This window comes from Lontra canadensis, unplaced genomic scaffold (assembly GCF_010015895.1).
Source record: "Lontra canadensis isolate GAN:19392208 unplaced genomic scaffold, GSC_riverotter_1.0 scaffold7, whole genome shotgun sequence".
Classification (NCBI taxonomy): domain Eukaryota; kingdom Metazoa; phylum Chordata; class Mammalia; order Carnivora; family Mustelidae; genus Lontra; species Lontra canadensis.
The window spans coordinates 5,564,339-5,584,955 of NW_022631001.1; the positions used below are offsets into that span (position 1 = coordinate 5,564,339).

The window sequence follows — 20,617 nt, forward strand, 5'->3', positions numbered from 1 at the left end:
TCACGACCAAGTGGGATTTATTCCTGGGCTGCAAGTTTGGTTCAACATCCGCAAATCAATCACTGTGATACAATACATTAATAAAAGAAAGAACAAGAACCATATGATACTCTCTGTAGTTGCTGAAAAAGCATTTGACAAAGTACAGCATCCTTTCTTGATCAAAACTCTTCAAAGTGTAGTGATAGAGGGTACATACCTCAATATCCTCAAAGCCATGTATGAAACACCCACAGCGAATATCATTCTCAATGGAGAAAAACTGAGAGCTTTTCTGCTAAGATCGGGAACATGGCAGGGATGTCCACTATCACCACTGCTATTCAGCATAGTACTAGAACTCCTAGCCTCAGCAATCAGACAACAAAAAGAAATAAAAGGCATCCGAATCAGCAAAGAAGTCCAACTCTCACTCTTTGCAGATGATATGATACCTTATGTAGAAAACCCAAAAGACTCCACTCTAAAACTGCTAGAACTCATATAGGAATTCAGTAAAGTGTCAGGATATAAAATCAATGCACCGAAATTGGTTGCATTTCTATATACCAACAGCAAGACAGAAGACAGAGAAATTAAGGAGTCAATCCCATTTGCAATTGCACCCCAAAACATAAGATACCTAGGAATAAACCTAACCGAAGAGGCAAAGAATCTGTACTCAGAAAACTACAAAGTACTCATGAAAGAAATTGAGGAAGATTCAAAGAAATGGAAAAACATTCCATGCTCATGGATTGGGAAAATAAATATTGTGAAAATGTCTAAGCTACCTATAGCAATCTTCACATTTAATGCAATCCCTATCAAAATACCATCAATTTTTTTCACAGAAATAGAACAAATAATCCTAAAAGTTATATGGAATCAGAAAAAAACCCAAATAGCGAGGAATGTTGAAAAAGAAAGCCAAAGTTTGTGGAATCACAATTCCAGACTTTAAGCTCTATTACAAAGCTGTCATCATCAAGACAGTATGGTACTGGCACAAAAACAGACATATAGATCAGTGGAACAGAATAGAGAGCCCAGAAATAGACCCTCAACTGTACAGTTAACTAATCTTTGACAAAGTAGGAAAGAATGTCCAATGGAAAAAAGACAGTCTTTTCAACAAATGGTGTTGGAAAAATTGGACAGCCACATGCAGAAAAAACTGGACCATTTCCTTATACCACACACAAAAATAGACTCAAAATTGATGAAAAACCTCAATGTGAGACAGGAATCCATCAAAATCCTTGAGGAGAACACAGGCAGCAACCTCTTCAACCTCAGCCACAGCAACTTCTTCCTAGAAACATTGCTAGAGGCAAGGGAAGCAAGGGCAAAAATGAACTATTGGGACTTCATCAAGATCAAAAGCTTTTGCGCAGCAAAGGAAACAGTCAACAAAACCAAAAACCACCTGACAGAATGGGAGAGATATTTGCAAATGGCTTATCAGATAAAGGGCTAGTATCCAAAATCTATAAAGAACTTATCAAACTCACACCCAAAGAACAAAGAATCCAATCAAGAAGTGGGCAGAGGACATGAACAGACATTTTTGCAAAGAAGACATCTGGATGGCCAACAGACACATGAAAAAGTGTTCCACATCACTAGGCATCAGGGAAGTACAAATCAAAACCACAATGAGATACCACCTCACACTAGTCAGAATGGCTACAATTAACCAGTCAGGAAACAACAGAAGTTGGTGAGGATGCAGAGAAAGGGGAACCCTCCTACACTGTTAGTGGGATTGCAAGCTGGTGAGCCACTCTGGCAAACAACATGGAGGTTCCTCAAAAAGTGGAAAATAGAGCTACCCTATGACCCAGCAATCGCAATACTGGGTATTTACTGTAAAGATACAAATGTAGTGATCCGAAGGGGCACATGCACCTGAAATGTTTGCGGTAGCAACGTCCACAATAGCCAAACTATGGAAAGAACCTAGATGTCCATCAACAGATGAATGGATAAAGAAGAAGTGGTATATATGTATGTATGTATGTGTGTATATATATATATGAATACTATGCAGCCATCAAAAGAAATGAAATTTTGCTATTTGGAAGGACATGGTTGGAACTAGTGGGTATTATGCTGAGCGAAATAAGTCAATCAGAGAAAGACAATTATCACTTGAAGTCCCTGATACGAGGAACTTGAGAGGCAGGGTTTGGGGCTTGGGGGGTAGGGAAGGAAAAAAATGAAACAAGTTTGGATCAGGAGGGAAACAAACCATAAGAGATTCTTAATCTCACAAAACAAACTGAGGGTTGCTGTGAGGAGGGAGTGTATAGAGAGGGTGGTTGGGTTGTGGACATTGGGGATGGTATGTGACATGGTGAGTGCTATGAATTGTGTAAGCCTGACAATTCACAGACCTATACCCCTGGGTCAAATAATACATTATATGTTAATAAAAATAATTAATAAAAAAAGTTTCAGCCCCTCAAAATAAATAAATGAGTTCTTTTCAGCCACAGCGTATTTTGAACACCAAATATTTCTCATCCTGTTTTGTGGATGTAGATTTAAGTATTTGAGGATAGAGCTACTAATATACTATGGTATTCTATGCTTTTATACCTGTTCTGTCTTTTTATTTGGAAATATTATGTGGTTGAAATAGAGGCAAGTCACTATGATTGCAAGGCATCTTGCAAATATTCCGATTAAAATGAGGTGACGTGGACAGGAGGTGAAGAATCATAGGCCAGAATGAAACCAACTAGATGTTGTCTCTGCACACAGAGCCAGTGATTTCAGCCTTCTCTAATAAATTATGTTTGGGTAGAACTGGAAATATTGGTGGAAAAAGTTGAGTGCTTTAACCTGTTGAAGGACCTTCATATATGGTATCACATTTAAATTTTATAACAGCCACATAAGAAAGAGTAAGAGTGTATATTCCCATTTTATAAAGAAAAATGTGTAGTGAGAGTGGCTGTGTTACGATGTCCTGACCTGTTGACATTTTCCCATGGAGTTTTCCTATTCATCAGTAATATGTATCACTGGGGTGCCAGGGTGGCACAGTCGGTTAAGCATCTTCGGCTCAGGTCGTCATCCCTGGTTCCTGGGATCGAGCTCTGCGTTGGGCTCTGTGCTTCGCAGGGAGTCTGCTTCTCCCTCTCCATCTGTCCCTGCCGTTTCCCCACCTCTGCTTGCGCTCTCTGTCGCTCTCTCAAATAAATAAGATCTTTAAAAAAAAAAAAAATGCATCTGTCATGCTATTGGATATTTTATGGCACCTGTTCACATGTTTACGTACAGTGGTGTACCTTCATTTATGATTTCTTGTGGTGTTTGCTTTTTTCCCAGGCGAAGGGTGGAGGTTATGAGAGTGAAGATGCCTATCAAAATGCAGAACTAGTTTTTCTGGATATCCACAATATTCATGTTATGAGAGAATCTTTACGAAAACTTAAGGAGATTGTGTACCCTAACATTGAGGAGACTCACTGGCTGTCTAACTTGGAATCTACTCACTGGCTTGAACATATTAAGGTTCGGTATTTGTTATTATTCCCTTATATTATTACAGAATATCAGACAAGGGGTTTCTCTGCCCCTCTATTTCCACACTCTTCTTACAATTGAACTGTAAGATGAAGGTATCTTTCTATACGATGAAAAATGGATAACTGCTTTGAAAATTGTAAGTACTTCTAAGGTGTGTTGCTTAAATGAATTAGTTTCCTGTACTGCGCATTTGGTTCTCTTGTGGTCTTCTCTCCGCCTCCCTGCCATGCCCTGTCTGGATTCTTCTCATCCTTCAGACCCCAGTTCTGACTTCTTCTCTTCCATTTTCTCTGCACTTTCACTTTGCTTTCTCCTTCCAGCTCATCAAGTATGACCTTACACTTCATTTAATGGTCTTGTGTCAGTATATATTCCTTATTCATGGAAACCTGGGCTGGATAATTTGTTAATGTTTTTGGACCCCTCAGGAGCTAGGGCAGCACCATTTGTGTGAGGGAGGTGAAGCGGTTGAATGAGGGTATGAGGCTAAATGATGTGGAGTCTACCCCGTGAACGCTAGTGTGCCCAGCCTGTCACTGTCATGATTGGAGCAGCAGATGTGATTGCACTTTGTACAGTTACATACTTTTCTCAGACGTGGTCTGAATCTCAGTAACACAGCGTCCCAAGATGGAGACTCTAGTCGTACACATGTTCATACTGTGAAATAAAGAGTAAGGAGCAGACACGTGCTCACATTAGAATCTCTCAAATTTGGACAGAACTGAAGAGAAGGCCAATTTGATCTAACTGAGAATTAGAGATTAATTTTATTCTTTCCCTTCCAGACACTTGGAAGCTTGAATGTAGCAGAGTGCACACTGTCCTCAGGCAGGGAGCATGTTCCCGGGGGCGCATCTGTTGCAGCATGTGAAGTGTAAATAGAAAACAGGGACACTTGATTTGAAGCGAACATAAATTGCAGTGTTGGCATCTGTAAATGGCAGGGCGTTCCCCCTGCGCATATAACAGCCTCTCCAGAAAGCTCGCTCTGACAACAAACAGGTCCCCTTAGAGGCAGAGGAGATCAGGCTGTGCCTGGCCTGCCTTCTCTACTCGTAGTCCTCACAGCAGCAAAGCGTACCTCCTCACCTTCAGAGCTCTGCTCAAATACCACCTTCTCAGAAAGGCCTTTCCCCACTACACCTTACAAATAACAGCTCCACTGGCAGGGTGCTCTCACTTCCTGCCCTCCAGCACAGTCTGTATTTTCTTATTTACATGCATCTGGCTGGCCTCACCTGAGTAGAATGTACTAGCCCTTTTTCTGTTTGGTTCACTGCTCTGTCTCTAGCACCTGGAGCAGAACCTGCCACATGGAAAGGGGCTCCAAAATGTTTATTTTATAAGGGAAGGAAGGAGGGAAGGAAGGTGGGATGGTGACCATGGTCTTAACTTTCCAGCTGTTCTAATACTTTGGGTCAGTGATTCATAAGTCTCAAAACCCACTGAATTACAAGTGGAAGACATTTATAAAGTAGTAAGCTAGGAGTAGTGAAGATGGGGCCCAGACACTTAAAAAATTGCTCACAGGTGACTCTGATGCATAGTCAAGATTGACATTGCTTCAGAGTACCCCATTTCCAGAATATGCCTATAGTTACAATTAAAAGGAGGTGGTCATGAGATTGTCCAACCCTAGTAAATCTACTTTCTTTCATTCTGATCCACGTTTGTGGACCCACACTGTTCTCTGAGTATGGATCGTCTGGCCACTGCAGAGAAGAGGACTGTATTATTCATTTTAAAGAATATTGTGCTTTTGTGCTGCTTATTTGGCTATATCTAATTCTGTCTAGTTTTAACTCAAGTTCAGCATCAGAAAAGTTAATTATTTTGCAGTGTCTGCATATTTAAAAAAAAATCTGAAATTATTTTAAATACCAGTTAAGTTGACATAGTAATATATTGATCTGATGAGAATTTTTCATTCATATTAATACAGAAAAGTAGCTTCAAGTTTTACACTGGACTTGCTGTAAGCTATGTGACATATATAAAAATAGTAAAATAAATGCTCTAGAAGCTATAGGGTAAGAGATCCAATTTTAGTGCTTTCCTCTTTATTCTGTTTTGGTTAGGTAGGGATTGTGTAAGTAACGTGTATGACTTCATTTGGCATATTTTTTTATTTAAATAGATGATGTTGGAATATTTGAAGATTCTTAGAAACAGATCTCTTTAAAACCGAATCCTTCTCTCTCACTCATACTTTTGATTTGTACAGAACCAAAACATACCCTTCATTTGGCTCTTTCATTGTGCGGATTAATAGGAGCCTGTATTTATGAGGTTCTTCTTGTGATAAAGGCAAAATCTTCTGCCACTTACAAGAATTCTGTTTAGGAAGGGGCTTTTTTCTCCACGTGTTATTGAGACAATTGTCCGTAATAAAACTGTATTTGTTACTTTTGAAGAAGGAAGCACTTAATTTTTAAAAAAATTTCACTGAAAACTCTATCTTGCAGCTCATTCTCGCGGGGGCTCTTCGGATCGCTGACAAAGTCGAGTCCGGGAAGACGTCTGTGGTGGTGCACTGCAGCGACGGCTGGGACCGCACGGCCCAGCTGACTTCCCTGGCCATGCTCATGCTGGATGGCTACTATCGAAGCATCCGAGGCTTTGAGGTCCTTGTGGAGAAAGAGTGGCTGAGCTTTGGACATCGATTTCAGCTTGTGAGTATAGAGCCTGGACTTGCAGCATCACATGCATCCTACATGAGGCGTGTGAAAACAAAGCCTTTTATTCAGTATACACTCATTGCAAACCACTCCTTCATACTAAAGGGGTAAACTTCTAGAGAGAATGTTCTTGTTAGTTGTGGAAAGTGTTAGGATAGCCTCTTGTGGGTGTGCAGTCTGTCCAGGGCTGTCGGGACACGTGTCTGGCTCGGTCTTTTCTGTGATCCCTGCTGGGGGAGACATCAGATACCATTCCTTCAACTGTGTGCGCATCTCTGCCTTCAAATGCAGATTAGCAGGCATGGTTGCAGAATTACAGGCCACTTCTGATCTCGATGCAAAAGGAGCCAAGGATGGCTTAATTATTATTAATTTAAGAATACTTCCAAGTAGCAGTGCTCACACAGGAACGGGGTTTAAAAAAAATCAGGCTGGGCGCCTGGGTGGCTCAGTGGGTTAAAGCCTCTGCCTTCAGCTCGGGTCATGATCTCAGGGTCCTGGGATCGAGTCCCACATCGGGTTCTCTGCTCATCAGGGAGCCTGCTTCTTCCTCTCTCTGCTTTCCTCTCTGCCTACTTGTGATCTATCTCTGTCAAAGAAATAAATAAAATCTTTAAAAAAAAAAAAAATCAGGCTGGGACCAAAATAAATATCAGAGAAAAAACGAAAAATTTCCCTCAGAGTGGGAAATAAAACAGCTTTTTGATTATCCTCTTAAAGCACTAACATTGTAATGAGTATACATATGGAGAGTGCTGCAGTCGGTTTTATGGGAATGACACATTTTTCTGCCCTCTCTTTGCCTCAGAATTTATTTTGATGTTGTCGTTCATCTCAAATCTGAGTTGACAGGACCTCAGTGTCCAGGCATTCAGTGTTAAATGTCTTCTGTGGTATCCCCATGAAATGATTGTATAGTTTCTGCATTAACACCTCCAGAAATTAGCAGCCAGGCTCTTCCTCAGGCTATCCAGTCTCACTTCAGAAAATCTACCTACTAGAAAGTTCTTTTTCATAGTGAACCAAAATTTACTTCCCATTTCCCTTTTGAAGACAAGAACAGATATGACTACTTAACCAAATGAGATAGCCCTTCAGATATTTAGAAGTAGGTGTGTACCCATGTCATGCATAATTTCAGTTCTTCTGGCTAAACATTAATTTTCTTCATTGTTTTCCTATCTCAATCCCCTCTTCACCCCAGTTGTCCTCTGGACTTTGGTCATGTCTTTCATCAAGTGTGGTACCCAGAACTAATCACGGTTCCTAAAATAGAGGAATGGGTTTATTATGTCCCTTTCAAAGGGTATTCAGCTTTCAGTTTTACTTTTTTGCTACATCATACTTTGGAGTCATGCACCTTTTAATTAAATAAACATTCATGTGGTTTTTAGCTGTGTTTCTGCTAAAAACTAAATTTGCAATCAGAAAACTTGAGAACAGTAAGCGTGTAGGCCTTGTTTTTCATGTATTATTCATCTGTGTTAGTTGTAATCACAGATTTTAAAGAGTGAGGAGTAGGAATATTTTCCCCAAAAGGAGCAACAGGGTGCACAAAAGTCTAGATGACATTGAGCTTGGCAAGAATAGAGTTGAGGGAAGGGTGAGGTTAGAGAATCATGGAGGGGGAGAGTTAGATTGTCAGAGGCATTGGAGCCACTGAGAGTGTGTGTGGCTCCTGGCAGCACATTCCTCGAGTAGCTGAAAGACTTTCTGAAAGATGTTTACCCAGATGCTGTCTCAAACATTAACCTGTACCAGCGGTGTTTACAAATACAGATGACCCTTGCACAACGCACAGTGTGGGGGAGAGGGGTACAGTCAAAACTCCACGTGTAACTGTTGACTGCTCCCCTGGACCTAACTCCCTGTAGCCTGTGGTTGATGGAAGCCTTCCCAATAAGATAAACGATTAACACCTATTTTATATGTTGTCTGTATGATATACTGTGTTCTTATAATAAAGGAAGCTGACAAAAGGAAATGTTACTAAGAAAGCCATAAAGACGAGAAAACACTTTTATAGTTCTGTAAAAACAAATCCACATTTAAGTGAACTTGCTCGGCCCATTTGTGCTGTTCAAGAGTTCAAGAGTTAACTTGAAAGAGACAGACAAATTTAAAGGTAGTCTGCTTTTTTGAACTTGAACTGTTAAATAAAACTGGGCTTTTGGAGGATCTTTTCTGATGGCTCACATTTTTCAGTTCTCTCTAAAATATACTTACGATGAAAAAACACATTACAAAAACCCTCTTACTTCAAAGAATGAAGTTTTAGTCATCCAGAGCTGCACGTGTTTATATCAGTGTGATCAAAATAGTAAACATTTAAGACCATTGGAAATTGCTGGGGATTCCTAGATTGTTAACTCTGGTTCCCTACTCCGTCCCCCTCCGCCTATCCCCAGTTTATCTGAAAGCAGAATTTGACAATTAAAGGACAGCTGGTCAAGAGGGTACATTCACCTGGTTAATGAAGGGCAGTGAGTCTCAAACTTTTCATTGTCAGGATCTCTTTCCATTCTTAACAATTATTGGTGACCCCAAAGAACTTTGTTTATATGGTTTATATCTACCAATATTTGTCATATTAGAAATTAAATTTTTTTAAAGATTTATTTATTTATTTATTTGACAGACAGAGATCACAAGTAGGCTGAGAGTCAGGCAGAGAGAGAGAGAGAGTGGGGAGCAGGCTCCCTGCTGAGCAGAGAGCCCGATGCGGGACTCGATCCCAGGACCCTGGGATCACGACCTGAGCCGAAGGCAGAGGCTTTAACCCACTGGGCCACCCAGGCACCCCTAGAAATTAAATTTTTAAAAATGTATAAATATTAATGAAATAATAAATCTGTCTTAGTCTGGGTTGCTGTTAACGTCATACCACAAACTGGGTGGCTTGTAAAATTTCAATAGAAATTTATTTCTCATGGTTTTGAAGGCTGGAAATCCAAGGTCAGGGTGTCAGCATAGTCATGTTCTGTGGAAGGCTATAGATTGTGGGTTGTAGCTTGTCAACCTCTCTCTGTCCTCATGTGGTGAAGAGAACCAACGAGCTCTGTGGGGTCTTTATTTTTATTTTTTTTAAGATTTTATTCATCTGTTTGACAGACAGAGGGCACAAGTAGGCAGAGAGGCAGAGAGAGAGAGAGAGGAGGAAGCAGGCTCTCTGCTGAACAGAGAGCCAGATGTGGAACTCCATTTCAGGACCCCGAGACCATGACCTGAGCGGAAGGCAGAAGCTTAACCTAATGAGCCACCCAGGCGCCCTCTGTAGGGTCTTTTGATGAGAGCACTAAACACCTTTGCTGGGCTTCTACCCTCATGACTAGCAGCTCCCAGATGACTCCTGCCATTACATCTGACATTCGGATTTCAATGTGAACTTTTTGGGGGACACAAACATTCAGGACATAGTACTACTGTATATTAGCCTAAAGAGCATTTTAAAGAAAACGAGTTGTATTTTCCAAAACAACAACAATAAAAAGGTTAGTGTGAAGGGTGACATTGTTTTACATTTTTTGCAAATTTCTTTCACGTCTGGCTTACTAGAAGACAGCCGAATTTCAGAACTACTTTATTGCAGTGTGTGCTGTTGCTTGACATAAATGAGGAAAATCTGACCACACACAGATAGGCAGGTTGAAATCAGAGTGTGTCTTGATAGCATTTTCAGGGAATTGTGGATATTCTTTCATACTGTGCCTAAATTTAACAAATGCTGATTTCATCGAGGTTACTTGTAATGTGGAATCCAAAACTAGATCAATGAGGTTTTCATTGTCCTTTCTATTAAATTCCATTGGTCTGTCTTGAGCTTTGAATAGCGCTTTTACCCATGCGTGATTCTGTAACATCAGGTGTTGGTTATTTGGAAAATACTGGCTTACTGACTTACACAGCTCAAGTATTAATGCATTTCCTTATAGACTATCATCTCATTTGTGAGCATCACCAGTGATTTTATCAGAAATGTCTATTACCAAGCTTATTTTGACAGGTAGTTTCCCAAAAATCTAACGTGCACTCAAAGCTTGAAAGCTTGAATTTTATCAGTTTTCCTTGAAATGACACATTTGCTTTGTACATTTAAAAAAAAAAAAAAAAGTCTCCAAGACTTTCAAGTCTTAATAACCATAGTTTATATATATCAGTTGTTCTTTCAAGTCAAAACGTTCCATGAAAACGTGGTGTTTTGTACCATCTTCTAAGGTTTGCAGCTGCAGAACATTATGTGTATTTCCATTTTGTTACACAGGCTGTCCTTAAGGGGGGAGACTTAGCAGGATTAATTTTTACTGCTTCATCAAGGAAACTGGTTCTCCCCATCCTTTCATTTGACTGCGAGTGTGTGGCAAGGCAGGGTCTGACACTACTTGTGTACTTGGATTCAAATGCCGTGCTTGATTTCTCCTAAGGAACCCAGAGTTTTATCCTTCGTCACCTTTGCACTCTCAGCATAAATGTTAGTGCATTGAAAAAGGCAAATAACATTTTAGTATTATTATGAAAATAGTTTTGACATCACAGACCCCTCTCCCTCCCCCACCCTTACCCCCAACCCCCACCCTCTGGCCCTTGGTAATCTGTGGACCAGACTTTTTTAGAATCACTGTTTTGGAGTGTGGAGGGTCCGTTACAGTCATCTGGGGCAAAGGTCCTTAGAAGAGAAAAAAACAGAAGGGAGGTGAGTACATGCTTGGAAGGCAGATGTCAAGCATTCTTTAAAGGTTTTCAAGGGTTTGTGCTGATGTGATTCTTCTTGATAAAGACAGATGAGGTAAGATATGACAGGGCCCCCCTGCACATCCAGGCCACATTGTTAAAGGAGACGGGTGCTTCCTGAGGCTGTTGGACAAGTATCTGTTAATACTTAGGGAATATTAAATCTCTGGGACAAAGAATCTGGGGTTCTGAGGTCTGACTGCTCCTGTCTTCCATTATCAACCTCTTAAGATCTGGGTTCCTCTTGTTAAAGTTGTAATTTCCTATTACAAGCATCTCATGTCAGTAAATAATATGGCAATTTGTACATCAAAATGATAACAGAGACTTCTGCTTGGTAAGACTATGAGTGATTTCTGTTTTCCTTGCTGTGCTCTTTTATTTAATTAATTTCTTAAAGATTTTGTTTATTTTTGAGAGAGAGAGAAAGAATGAGTGGGTGAGAGAGTGGGGTAGAGGGAGAAGCAGGCTCCCCACTGAGCATGGACCCTGATGCGAGGCTCGAGCCCAGGACCCTGGGATCACGACCTGAGCTGAAGCAGAGGCTTTAACCCACTGAGCCACCCAGTGCCCCCTGTGCTCTTTTAAAAAGACTTTTGAACTTTAAAAAATACTGGAAGATATTACTTTAATTGGAAAATAAATTTATTTCCATGAAAAAGAAAAATTTCACAAAGCTCATACAGATTTTCACTCTTTTTGCTCCAGAGACTTGGCCATGGAGATAAGAACCATGCAGATGCAGACAGATCGCCTGTTTTCCTTCAGTTTATTGACTGTGTCTGGCAAATGACAAGACAGGTAATTTATCTGGGATAGTCATTCTTACATCTTTCTTTTAAGCCATCCAGAGTTGGGAGGTGTGGTCAGTGATTATCGTACATTGCATGTAAAATGGAAATTCTTGGAAGATTGCTTGGTAATAGAACTATTACTTGTTACATTATGAACTAAGTTAAAGGACATTATTTGGAGATCATATTAAACACTTGACAATTTGATCCATTAGCATTTCAACCAGTGGCATTAATAATAACCTGAGAGGTTTCCTCCTTCGTTTTGGACAAGTAGTTAACTGTAATATATTTACCCGGAAGGTCATCTATACGTTGCTAGAGAAGGTAGAGGTGAAGAAAGGAAGCAACAGGCTAGTTCACTGGAGCAAAATAAAATCCCATTTTAAGGAATGGAAAAATACGTTTACGTGGGAATTATGAGTAGGTAGATATGTAAAAGATTCAGTTCTTTTTATTCTTAGGCATAGAGAGATTGTTTTTTAGACCTTCTATTAACTTTCTAACAAACTGGTTTGAAATATTAATGGTAATGGATTTAGTCTTTTGGAAAGATCTCGGGGGAGATTGAAAAACACCTGCTTTGCTATGGGATCACTTCATTAGTGAGGCGAGGGGTTGGTGTCTTACACATATTGAACTCAGGAAAAATCATCCCAGAGCTTGGCTACAGGTCACTGCTATGTCACCTAATTATTTGCCCAAGGGTTTATTAGACCTCAGACAACTGGGAGTCCGGTTTGTTCTTAGTGAGACCGCCACTTGAATATAAAATAGGGCAGTTGCTGTCTCTGCTTAGCTTTAGGATTACATTTTAGCTTCAAGAAAACACTATTATTTCATTAAAAGAAAACGAATGGTGATCTTTAGATGAAATATACCAACTATATAAGCATTTCCCTCAGTGGCATATTGGTTTAGGTGGATTATTTTGAAAGCTGCTGGGTTAAATGCAGTGTTCTAGTAGATATGATGATGGAATGATGAGGCTGGAATTTAAAATATAACCTGCTAATGTGTATGACACTTAGAGTTTTGTTCTATAAAAGGCTCTTGGTGTGTTGGCAGAAGGGGAGAAACTTAACTGTAGAGTTTAATGGTGTTTACTACTTCTTGGACGAGGTTTGAATTTTTCCTTTAGAATTGCCCTTGAGTTTGTATGGCAGCTCTGCAAATCCTTGCCAGTCCTTTTTTGGGTGTTTGACCAAAAACAAGAAGAGCCACTATTGACCATTACCATATTTGACTTTTAAATAACATTTGACTCTTGGCGAAAATTAAATATGCCCTTTGAAAAGGCTCAAAAAGCGGTTTGAAACCATGACAGCATTGATGGCTGAGCACTGCTCTCCCAGGTGAATTACCCTAAAGGGGCAGCATATGCGAATATATGAGTTCTGGTATGTTTGTTAGAAACAAACTCCCATTTGCCAGCTGTTTGAATAGAAGAGTACGCGGTAAGCACCTGCCTCGCTAACTTACTACACGCTGTAGACCTAAAAGCAGCTTCACTCCAATTCTGAGCTTAAGTTACTGCATAGAAAATCAGTTTCATCTTCCATTTCTCTGATGGAACTGAAAATACGTCATATAGTGATGTGTCTTTATCTTAGACATCCAGTTCTGTTTTCCTGTATGATATTCTGGAACATAGAACCTGTTAGGCATGTTTATGGGCCATCACTGGTTTTGTAAATAATTGAACTTTTGTGCAGAGACTTAAGTAAGCACACTTGTGAAAGTGACATCGGTTATGTGGCGATTAGCCAGATTCTACCTGTCCCCCCACCCTTGGCCCCAGCCCCTCACTCCTGGGTCAGGAAGCAGTTGGTGAAGGGCCCTTCTAATTCTAAAGCCGTTAGGAGGAGAAAATATTTGTCCTCTGCTCTCGGAAGTTCCTGCTCCGCTGCCTCCGTTTTGGGGTAGCGACCTGCCTCCCATTGCATCTTTCTCTTCTCTTCTCATGACTGAGCACGTGCTTTTGTTGAAAAGATGAAAAACTGATCACAGGCTTAGCTCCTTCGAATGGCTGTGTAATGAGTCAGAATGCATTCACAGTTGGCTAATAAGGCTGTTAAGGGTGTGTAACAGTACAGGGGATGGGATTTATTCTGTAAATGAGTGACTGTGATTTGACCAGGTTTCTTACAGGTAATTGGCTTTTTATTGACATGTGCTCCGATCACCTGGTTCAGCTTCACAGCCACAGAAATGATCATTCAGGGCAGGTTAGTTAGCCTTCCTCATTCGAGAAATTTGCTGTTACCTGCTTCTAAATTTAGGAAATGTGGAGACAAAGGTGGTTTCATTCCTGTCCCTTGTGCATGCAGTTTAGGCTGTTTTCTTGCACTACTAGGTAGGGATCATTCTAAGAAAGACTTGGAACCAATATTTATTCCCCAAATCTGTAGTCCGGATATTCGTAGACTTTCTTTTTCACAGTCCTGCAACTGGTACAATTTTCATGAAGACTGTTAAAAAATTTTGAAGTATTAGCTGGAGAAGGGTGGATTATACGAACTCTTTCCCCTCCTGGGATCTGTCCTCCATCCTTGATAAGTTCACCCCCACCCCAGATTTGTTGTTTAGGTAATATTAAGATACCTGGTCAAGCTCTTGTCCTAGGTTAAAGAGGAAGTGCATTTTCTTTGTGTTAGAAAGAGGCTGCTGAACTGCTGATCCCAGGTTTGACTAGGCTGGCTTTTAAATGATCTGCACATCTGCCTTGGATCTTTATTTTTGTGCATTGCTGACATTATCTGGAGACAGTGATATTTTTTGTGTAATCCCTGAAACCAAAACTATGTTGCTGAAAATTTAAAGAAAATCTTACTATGTTGTTTATGGTCATTTTTGGCAAAGAAAGGCCAAGAGTTGTCAGAATTGCCAAAGTCAAAATTCATCCCTCTTCAAGGTTAGGATTAACAGATACAGGGAGATATGGAAACACCAAGGTCATACCATTCAAACTCTTGCTGCACAAGAAAAGGATTTCTCATGGGGAGAAATCTCAGAAAAGTGGTAGAGTGATTTTTGAACAGAGAACGAAGCAGAACGAAGCAGATAATGCCATCATGGCTTAGAAATACATAGTTTTGAACATTGTTTAACCTAATTTTAAGAAGTATTACAAAGAACCTCCCCATAGGGATGAATGTGCTTGAAAAAAATGTCCTAATAATTTTGTGTTTCAATTTGCAGTTTCCTACAGCATTTGAATTCAATGAATATTTTCTCATTACCATTTTGGACCATCTGTATAGCTGTTTATTTGGAACATTCCTCTGTAACAGTGAACTTCAGAGAGGAAAAGAGGTAAAATATGAGCCATGACCCTACCCCCTTCTACTCCCAACATACGTGATGTTCCCTGCGACAGTGCATTCTCTGATAGATTTCAACCTAACAGTCCTCTTGGGTGATTTCTTTGGTCATGTTTTATTGCTATGTATACGATGTATACGATGGCTTCTTTCCAGATATCTGAGCCTGATTGGTTTTCAAGTACCTCTGTTGCGAGGCTGAAGGTACCAGCTAGCTGTCAGGTGCAGGTGCGTTTACGGCTGAAAAGTAGTGTCTGCTAAAGAGAACTGAAGTCTGTGTACTCTCAGGAGCACCAGTTCTTGTGGGATGGAAATCCTTCAGAGCAGGTGCAGAAACATCTAATTAGCAAGAAAAATACACATACGAATGAAGAGATCCCCAGATACATGGTGCATACGTATGAGCCATTTTAGGTTTTTTTTTTTTTAAATTGCAAAATAATACCATAAAACAACCGAACACTGAAGAGATACTGTGTAGAAAGAAATAACCCCCTGTGTAATTCCACAATTATGACACTAATCTTCTCTGCTTCCCCAAAGAGATCACTGGTAAGTGGCTGGTATTTAGAAGAAACCGTATAAGGATGACATTTCAAGTTTTACTTCTGACCTTGAAATACATGTCTCCTATGTATGAAATTCCAAATCCTCTTGATTGGTTGTCTCCCTCTGCATCAGTTTTCATTCCAAAAATGTGGTTGCCAACCAGTTTATTCATGCTCTTCTATAAAGCATCATGGCAGGGAGTGCTTGCTCTGGGGCCAGGCTGCCTGGGATGAAATCTTGGATCTATCCCTTGTCTTGTAACCTTGGGCAAATTCATTTCTCCTTTGGTAAATGGGGAAAAATAGTACTATTGTGTGGTTCAATAAAATAAACTACAGAACACCATAGTAACTGCCATGTAGCAGACTGTACGTTCTTTGAAGCAGGTATTAAAAATGTTTTTCTTAAAGATTATATTTATTTATTTGAGAGGAAGCACGAGAGGTAGGGAGCAGCAGAAAGGAGAGGAGAAAGCAGGCTCCCCGCTGAGTATGGAGCCCCACCACATGGGACTTCATCCCAGGATCCCGAGATCATGACCTGAGTTGAAGGCAGATGCTAAACCGACTGAGCCACGCAGGTGCCCCAGGAAATTTCGAAAAAACCGTCTCTTCAGTGGCCAGCCTGCAGTCAGCATTCCCATACAGAGGAGGTGCTTTAAGAACTTACCGGATGTTAGATAACTAAAACCACCTAAGTTCCAAAGATACTTTTTTCCTCATCTTTTGAGAGGCTTGAATAGGATTTAACTATATCTTGATTTTAAGAAAATAATCTTTTTTTGCTGAGCTGTAATTTGCAGTCCATAAAAGTGTATAATGTAGTAGTTTTCAGTTATCTAGAGTTGTACAACTGTCACCACTGCTGACTTTAAACATTGAGAAGTAACCGTGTCCCTGTTTGCAGTTTCTCCCTGGTCTCCTCCCCTGGTCCCTTGGCCATCACTACTCTCTGGATTTGCCCCTTCTGGATACGTCCTATAAATGGAATCATTCAAGATGAGACCTTTGTGTCTGGCTTCTTTCACTTAGTGTGTTTCCAAGGCTCAATTTGTAGTATGCATCACTACTTTATTCCTTTTCATGGTGAAATATTATTCCATTATATAACTAGACTACATTTTATCCATTTTATCAGTTGATGGACTTTTGGGTTGTTTCTTCCTTTTGCTCTTATGAGTAATGCCCATTTGAACATCTGTGTACAGGTTTTTGTGTGCATATGTTTCTGTTCTCTTGATACATATACCTGAGTGGGATTGCTAGTATGAGAACTCGTTTAAATTTTTAATGAATTAATTGCAGTGTTTTCTAGTACTCTCTGATTTGAATGAAAGGGCTGTCACTGAAGTGTCCATGTCCTCTTCCTCCTAAGAGATATTCAATAATCGAAAATGCCTGTTTCCTTCTTACAGAATCTTCCTAAGAGGACTGTGTCACTGTGGTCTTACATAAATAGCCAGCTGGAAGACTTCACTAATCCTCTCTATGGGAGCTACTCCAATCATGTCCTTTACCCGGTAGCCAGCATGCGCCACCTAGAGCTCTGGGTGGGCTATTACGTCAGGTGGAATCCCCGGATGAAACCGCAGGTATGAGTGCTCTCCAGCAGACAGCATGAGGTTTCATCCAGGCAGTTCTATCATTTAGGTTCATCACCTTTAAAGCAACTAGAAAAATTAGGTATATTTAAAACTTTTCCTTTTTTCCGATTAACATTTATAATTGTATAGTAGAAAAAGCACTATATGGGGGTCATCAATGAACTGCGTTCGTGCCTTGTCTTTGCTTGTATGGTCCTGGATGAAGCACTTTTCTTCCCTTCTCGGGAAAATGAGTGTGGGGGATTGGATGGCTTCTGCAGGTCATTTTAATAGGTTTGAGGAAATAGCTTTAAGGAAATTAAAAGCCTGACCAATTCTGGTCCATTCTGAAATATGTTATAGAATATATACTACTTAGAACTGTTTAAAAGACTAAAAATCTGCAGCTAAGTGACAGGAAATCTGTGAGTTTTGGCTTTTACTTATTGTCTTGTTACTTGGTTGTTTTTAAAGTAACAGCTGCAGGGTATATCTGTGGAAGTACTCGGGGGCCCTGGGAAAGTCACTGGAAGGGCAGTGCTGTCAGTAGAGTCCAGTTAATTCTCACCGATGTGCTGGAAAGGTTGGCCTGGTCCCCAGAGCCAAGTAAATGCCCATGACAGCACTTAGGGAAAGAACTATATACCAGCACGATTGGACTTTGGGTTTGTTTACGCCTGCCTCATTGAATGACATTATGGTATTTTGCTCTTGTAGGAGCCCATTCACAACAGATATAAAGAACTTCTTGCTAAACGAGCAGAGCTTCAGAAAAAAGTAGAGGAACTACAGAGAGAGATTTCCAACCGATCAACCTCATCCTCCGAGAGGGCCAGTTCTCCCGCACAGTGTGTCACTCCTGTCCAAACTGTTGTGTGAGGGGACTGTCCGAGGGGGGCCGGCATGGCCATGAACTCTGCATTACAGTGGCAGCTTTAGGAGTATACGGTCTTCTGAAGTTAGAACCCAGCCCTGGGAGAAGTGCAGTTGCTCTATTTATTTTAAATCTCTCCAGGAGGGGTTTAGAACTGTGGCAGTGCAGGTGGCGTACGTGAAATAACCCCCTATGTAATTCCACGATAATGACACTAATCTTCTGAGTCACCCAAAGAATATTTAGATGCTTCATTACCAGATCCACGGTGGGAGCAAGTTTCTGATTTTAAAAATCAAAATACAGACACTTTGGAAACACGCCTCCTGCTGGAAGAGAACTGGCTGCACAGAGGGAAGGAGCATCCCAGTTAATCTCCGCCCGACACTGCAGTTCCCCTGCCATGACACATGTTGAGCCTCAACGGCACGAAAGCTCAGAATCATGATACTCCTTTCCCCCATCGTGGGTTTTTCTTTTCTGTAGTAGTGGTTTACTTTCATCACCTTTCTGCACCCACACTCTTCATATATGATATGGCAAAGATCTGAGGATATTATGGCGTAGTAGTAGTTGAAAATTATTGCTGTCGTTACTGGCGTATGTATTTAAGATGTAGTCGATAGCTGTCCGAATGGATGCCTTAGAGATGTGCTGGGGGACAGGCGCGGGATTGAGAGATGGAAGCAGTAGCCGCCCAGGACTTCAAAGAATTCCACACCCTTCAGATTAGTTTCCATTTGCCCAGTTACTAGAAACATAATGAAACGTATTTACAAATTCATTATTCCCTTCCTTTATTACATTTATGTTTTTGTGTGTGTGTGTCTGAACACAGAAGTTAATTGGCTGAGTTTTGAGGCAATATTTTAAAAGTTTACTAGGATTGACTTTTTTCCTGAAGTCTGTATAAATAGCTTATGGGTGGGAAATATGCTCAAATTTTACATGAGATATTTTACTACTTTACTTTGCAAATTCTGTAATTCCACTGAAAGACTAAGTCTACCAAAGAATTTACTGCACGCACAAATATGTTACAATCTCAAAGCCAGTAAAGGAGATACTGCTTCACTGTTCACCTGCCAGTAACAGTTCAGCACTGGTGTAAACATCTGACTCCCTGATACCTTAAGAGCCATATGTTATGTACTGTAACAAAGGAGCTTCTTGTCCCTTGGTTCTTTAATTAAAAGGAAATTTCAACTGACTTTTAAAACGTTGTCCTTATCCTAAGTTGTTTGCCTTAAATGTCTTTTGCAGAAATGTTTTTGAAGAAGGGTGGTTTAGCACCTGCTCCAGATTAAAGTGTTCAGTTTCAACCCATTTTGCTTCTAATACCCAAATCAAGCAGTACTAAACAGTGCAGTGTTCTTTCACTTGTGTCCTCAGCCTTGTTGTTGGGTCTGGTGGTGAGGAACTGTATTTCTCCTACTACCTCCAATATTAGCAAAATTAGTACCGGGATGATTTGGTCTTTGTATGATACACATTTAAAAAAAAAAACTCGTCGGTATTTTTGAGCGACCAGCCCATCAACTGAAGCTAAGTTTTCTCTTCCAGATATTTTACAAACCCATTGATGTCCATTCTATCATTTTCCTCATTTAAGCCTTGATCATTTTGGGCTGATACCACATAAAAATACTGATTACTGAAGAGATCAAGAGTTTCAGACTTTGTCTCAGTACCCTACACATCCACTTTAAATTCCATTCAAAGGCCAGAGCAATGGAAATGCAAATCTATCACTTACCATTTTAAGACTTTTCCAGGGGTTTCCTTTTCACCTTAGCAGGCGTCTTTAAAGTGGAGTGCATTTAAGAGAATCCCTTGGGGGCAACGTGAGGATCTTGGTGGCCTTGTGAGATGTTCCTCTTTCCTCCCCCTCGACTTACAACCAGCTGGACATCCATGACTGAACAGAAGCGCCTCTGCACATCAAGTCCAAGGAAGTTATGGAGCCAGGGGAGTTACAGTGGCAGTGACCGTGGTGACCTCCTTAGTGGAGGTGGTGGAATGAGAACGGGATACTCAGAAGTGCTCAGCGGCAATGGGCTGCAGTTGGAAGGTTCTATTGATTTTCAGGAACACCTAGATTTCTGAGGAAAGAGTTCCATGACTGGGTAGAGGGAAAGAAAAAAGACAAAGAGAGCTGAAGGGACATGCTTCCTGCCATAAGCTCTGGGATTCCAGCAAGAGGTCCATCCATGTGCCTTTGGGAATCCCCCACTCAAGGATTGTCCTACCAGGCCATGGGCACACCTAAAGCCCCAAGTGTTAAGCACATACCTCCCCCGACTCTGCGTCCAGTCTTTAAAAAACAAAACCAAAGATTTTATTTGAGAGAGCTGATGGATGTGCATGAATGGGGGGGGAGGGGCAGAGGGAGAGGAAATTTCAAGGACTCTGCACTGTCTGCCCCCCACAGAGCTGAAGTGGGGCTGGATCTCAAGACCCTGAGATCATCACCTGAGCTGAAACCAGAAGACACCCAACCCACTAAGCTACACAGTTACCCCCAGTGTGTTTTTCTTTTTACCACCTTTTATATGCAAACATCAAAC

The 20,617-nt window shown here is 40.7% G+C and overlaps 1 protein-coding gene across 2 annotated transcripts in view; it reads left to right on the forward strand.

The window, feature by feature from the left end:
• MTMR2 (myotubularin related protein 2) overlaps positions 1–19,269 on the forward strand; it is a 126,252-nt gene extending 106,983 nt beyond the window's left edge. For both annotated transcript variants that reach the window (XM_032852743.1, XM_032852744.1), the window contains 6 exons: positions 3,319–3,504; positions 5,988–6,194; positions 11,637–11,729; positions 14,924–15,037; positions 17,009–17,185; positions 17,894–19,269. In XM_032852743.1, coding sequence (XP_032708634.1) covers positions 3,319–3,504; positions 5,988–6,194; positions 11,637–11,729; positions 14,924–15,037; positions 17,009–17,185; positions 17,894–18,055 — 939 coding nt within the window. In that variant the 3' untranslated portion in view covers positions 18,056–19,269. The remainder of the gene's footprint in view (positions 1–3,318; positions 3,505–5,987; positions 6,195–11,636; positions 11,730–14,923; positions 15,038–17,008; positions 17,186–17,893) is intronic.
• Positions 19,270–20,617: the final 1,348 nt, after the last annotated feature.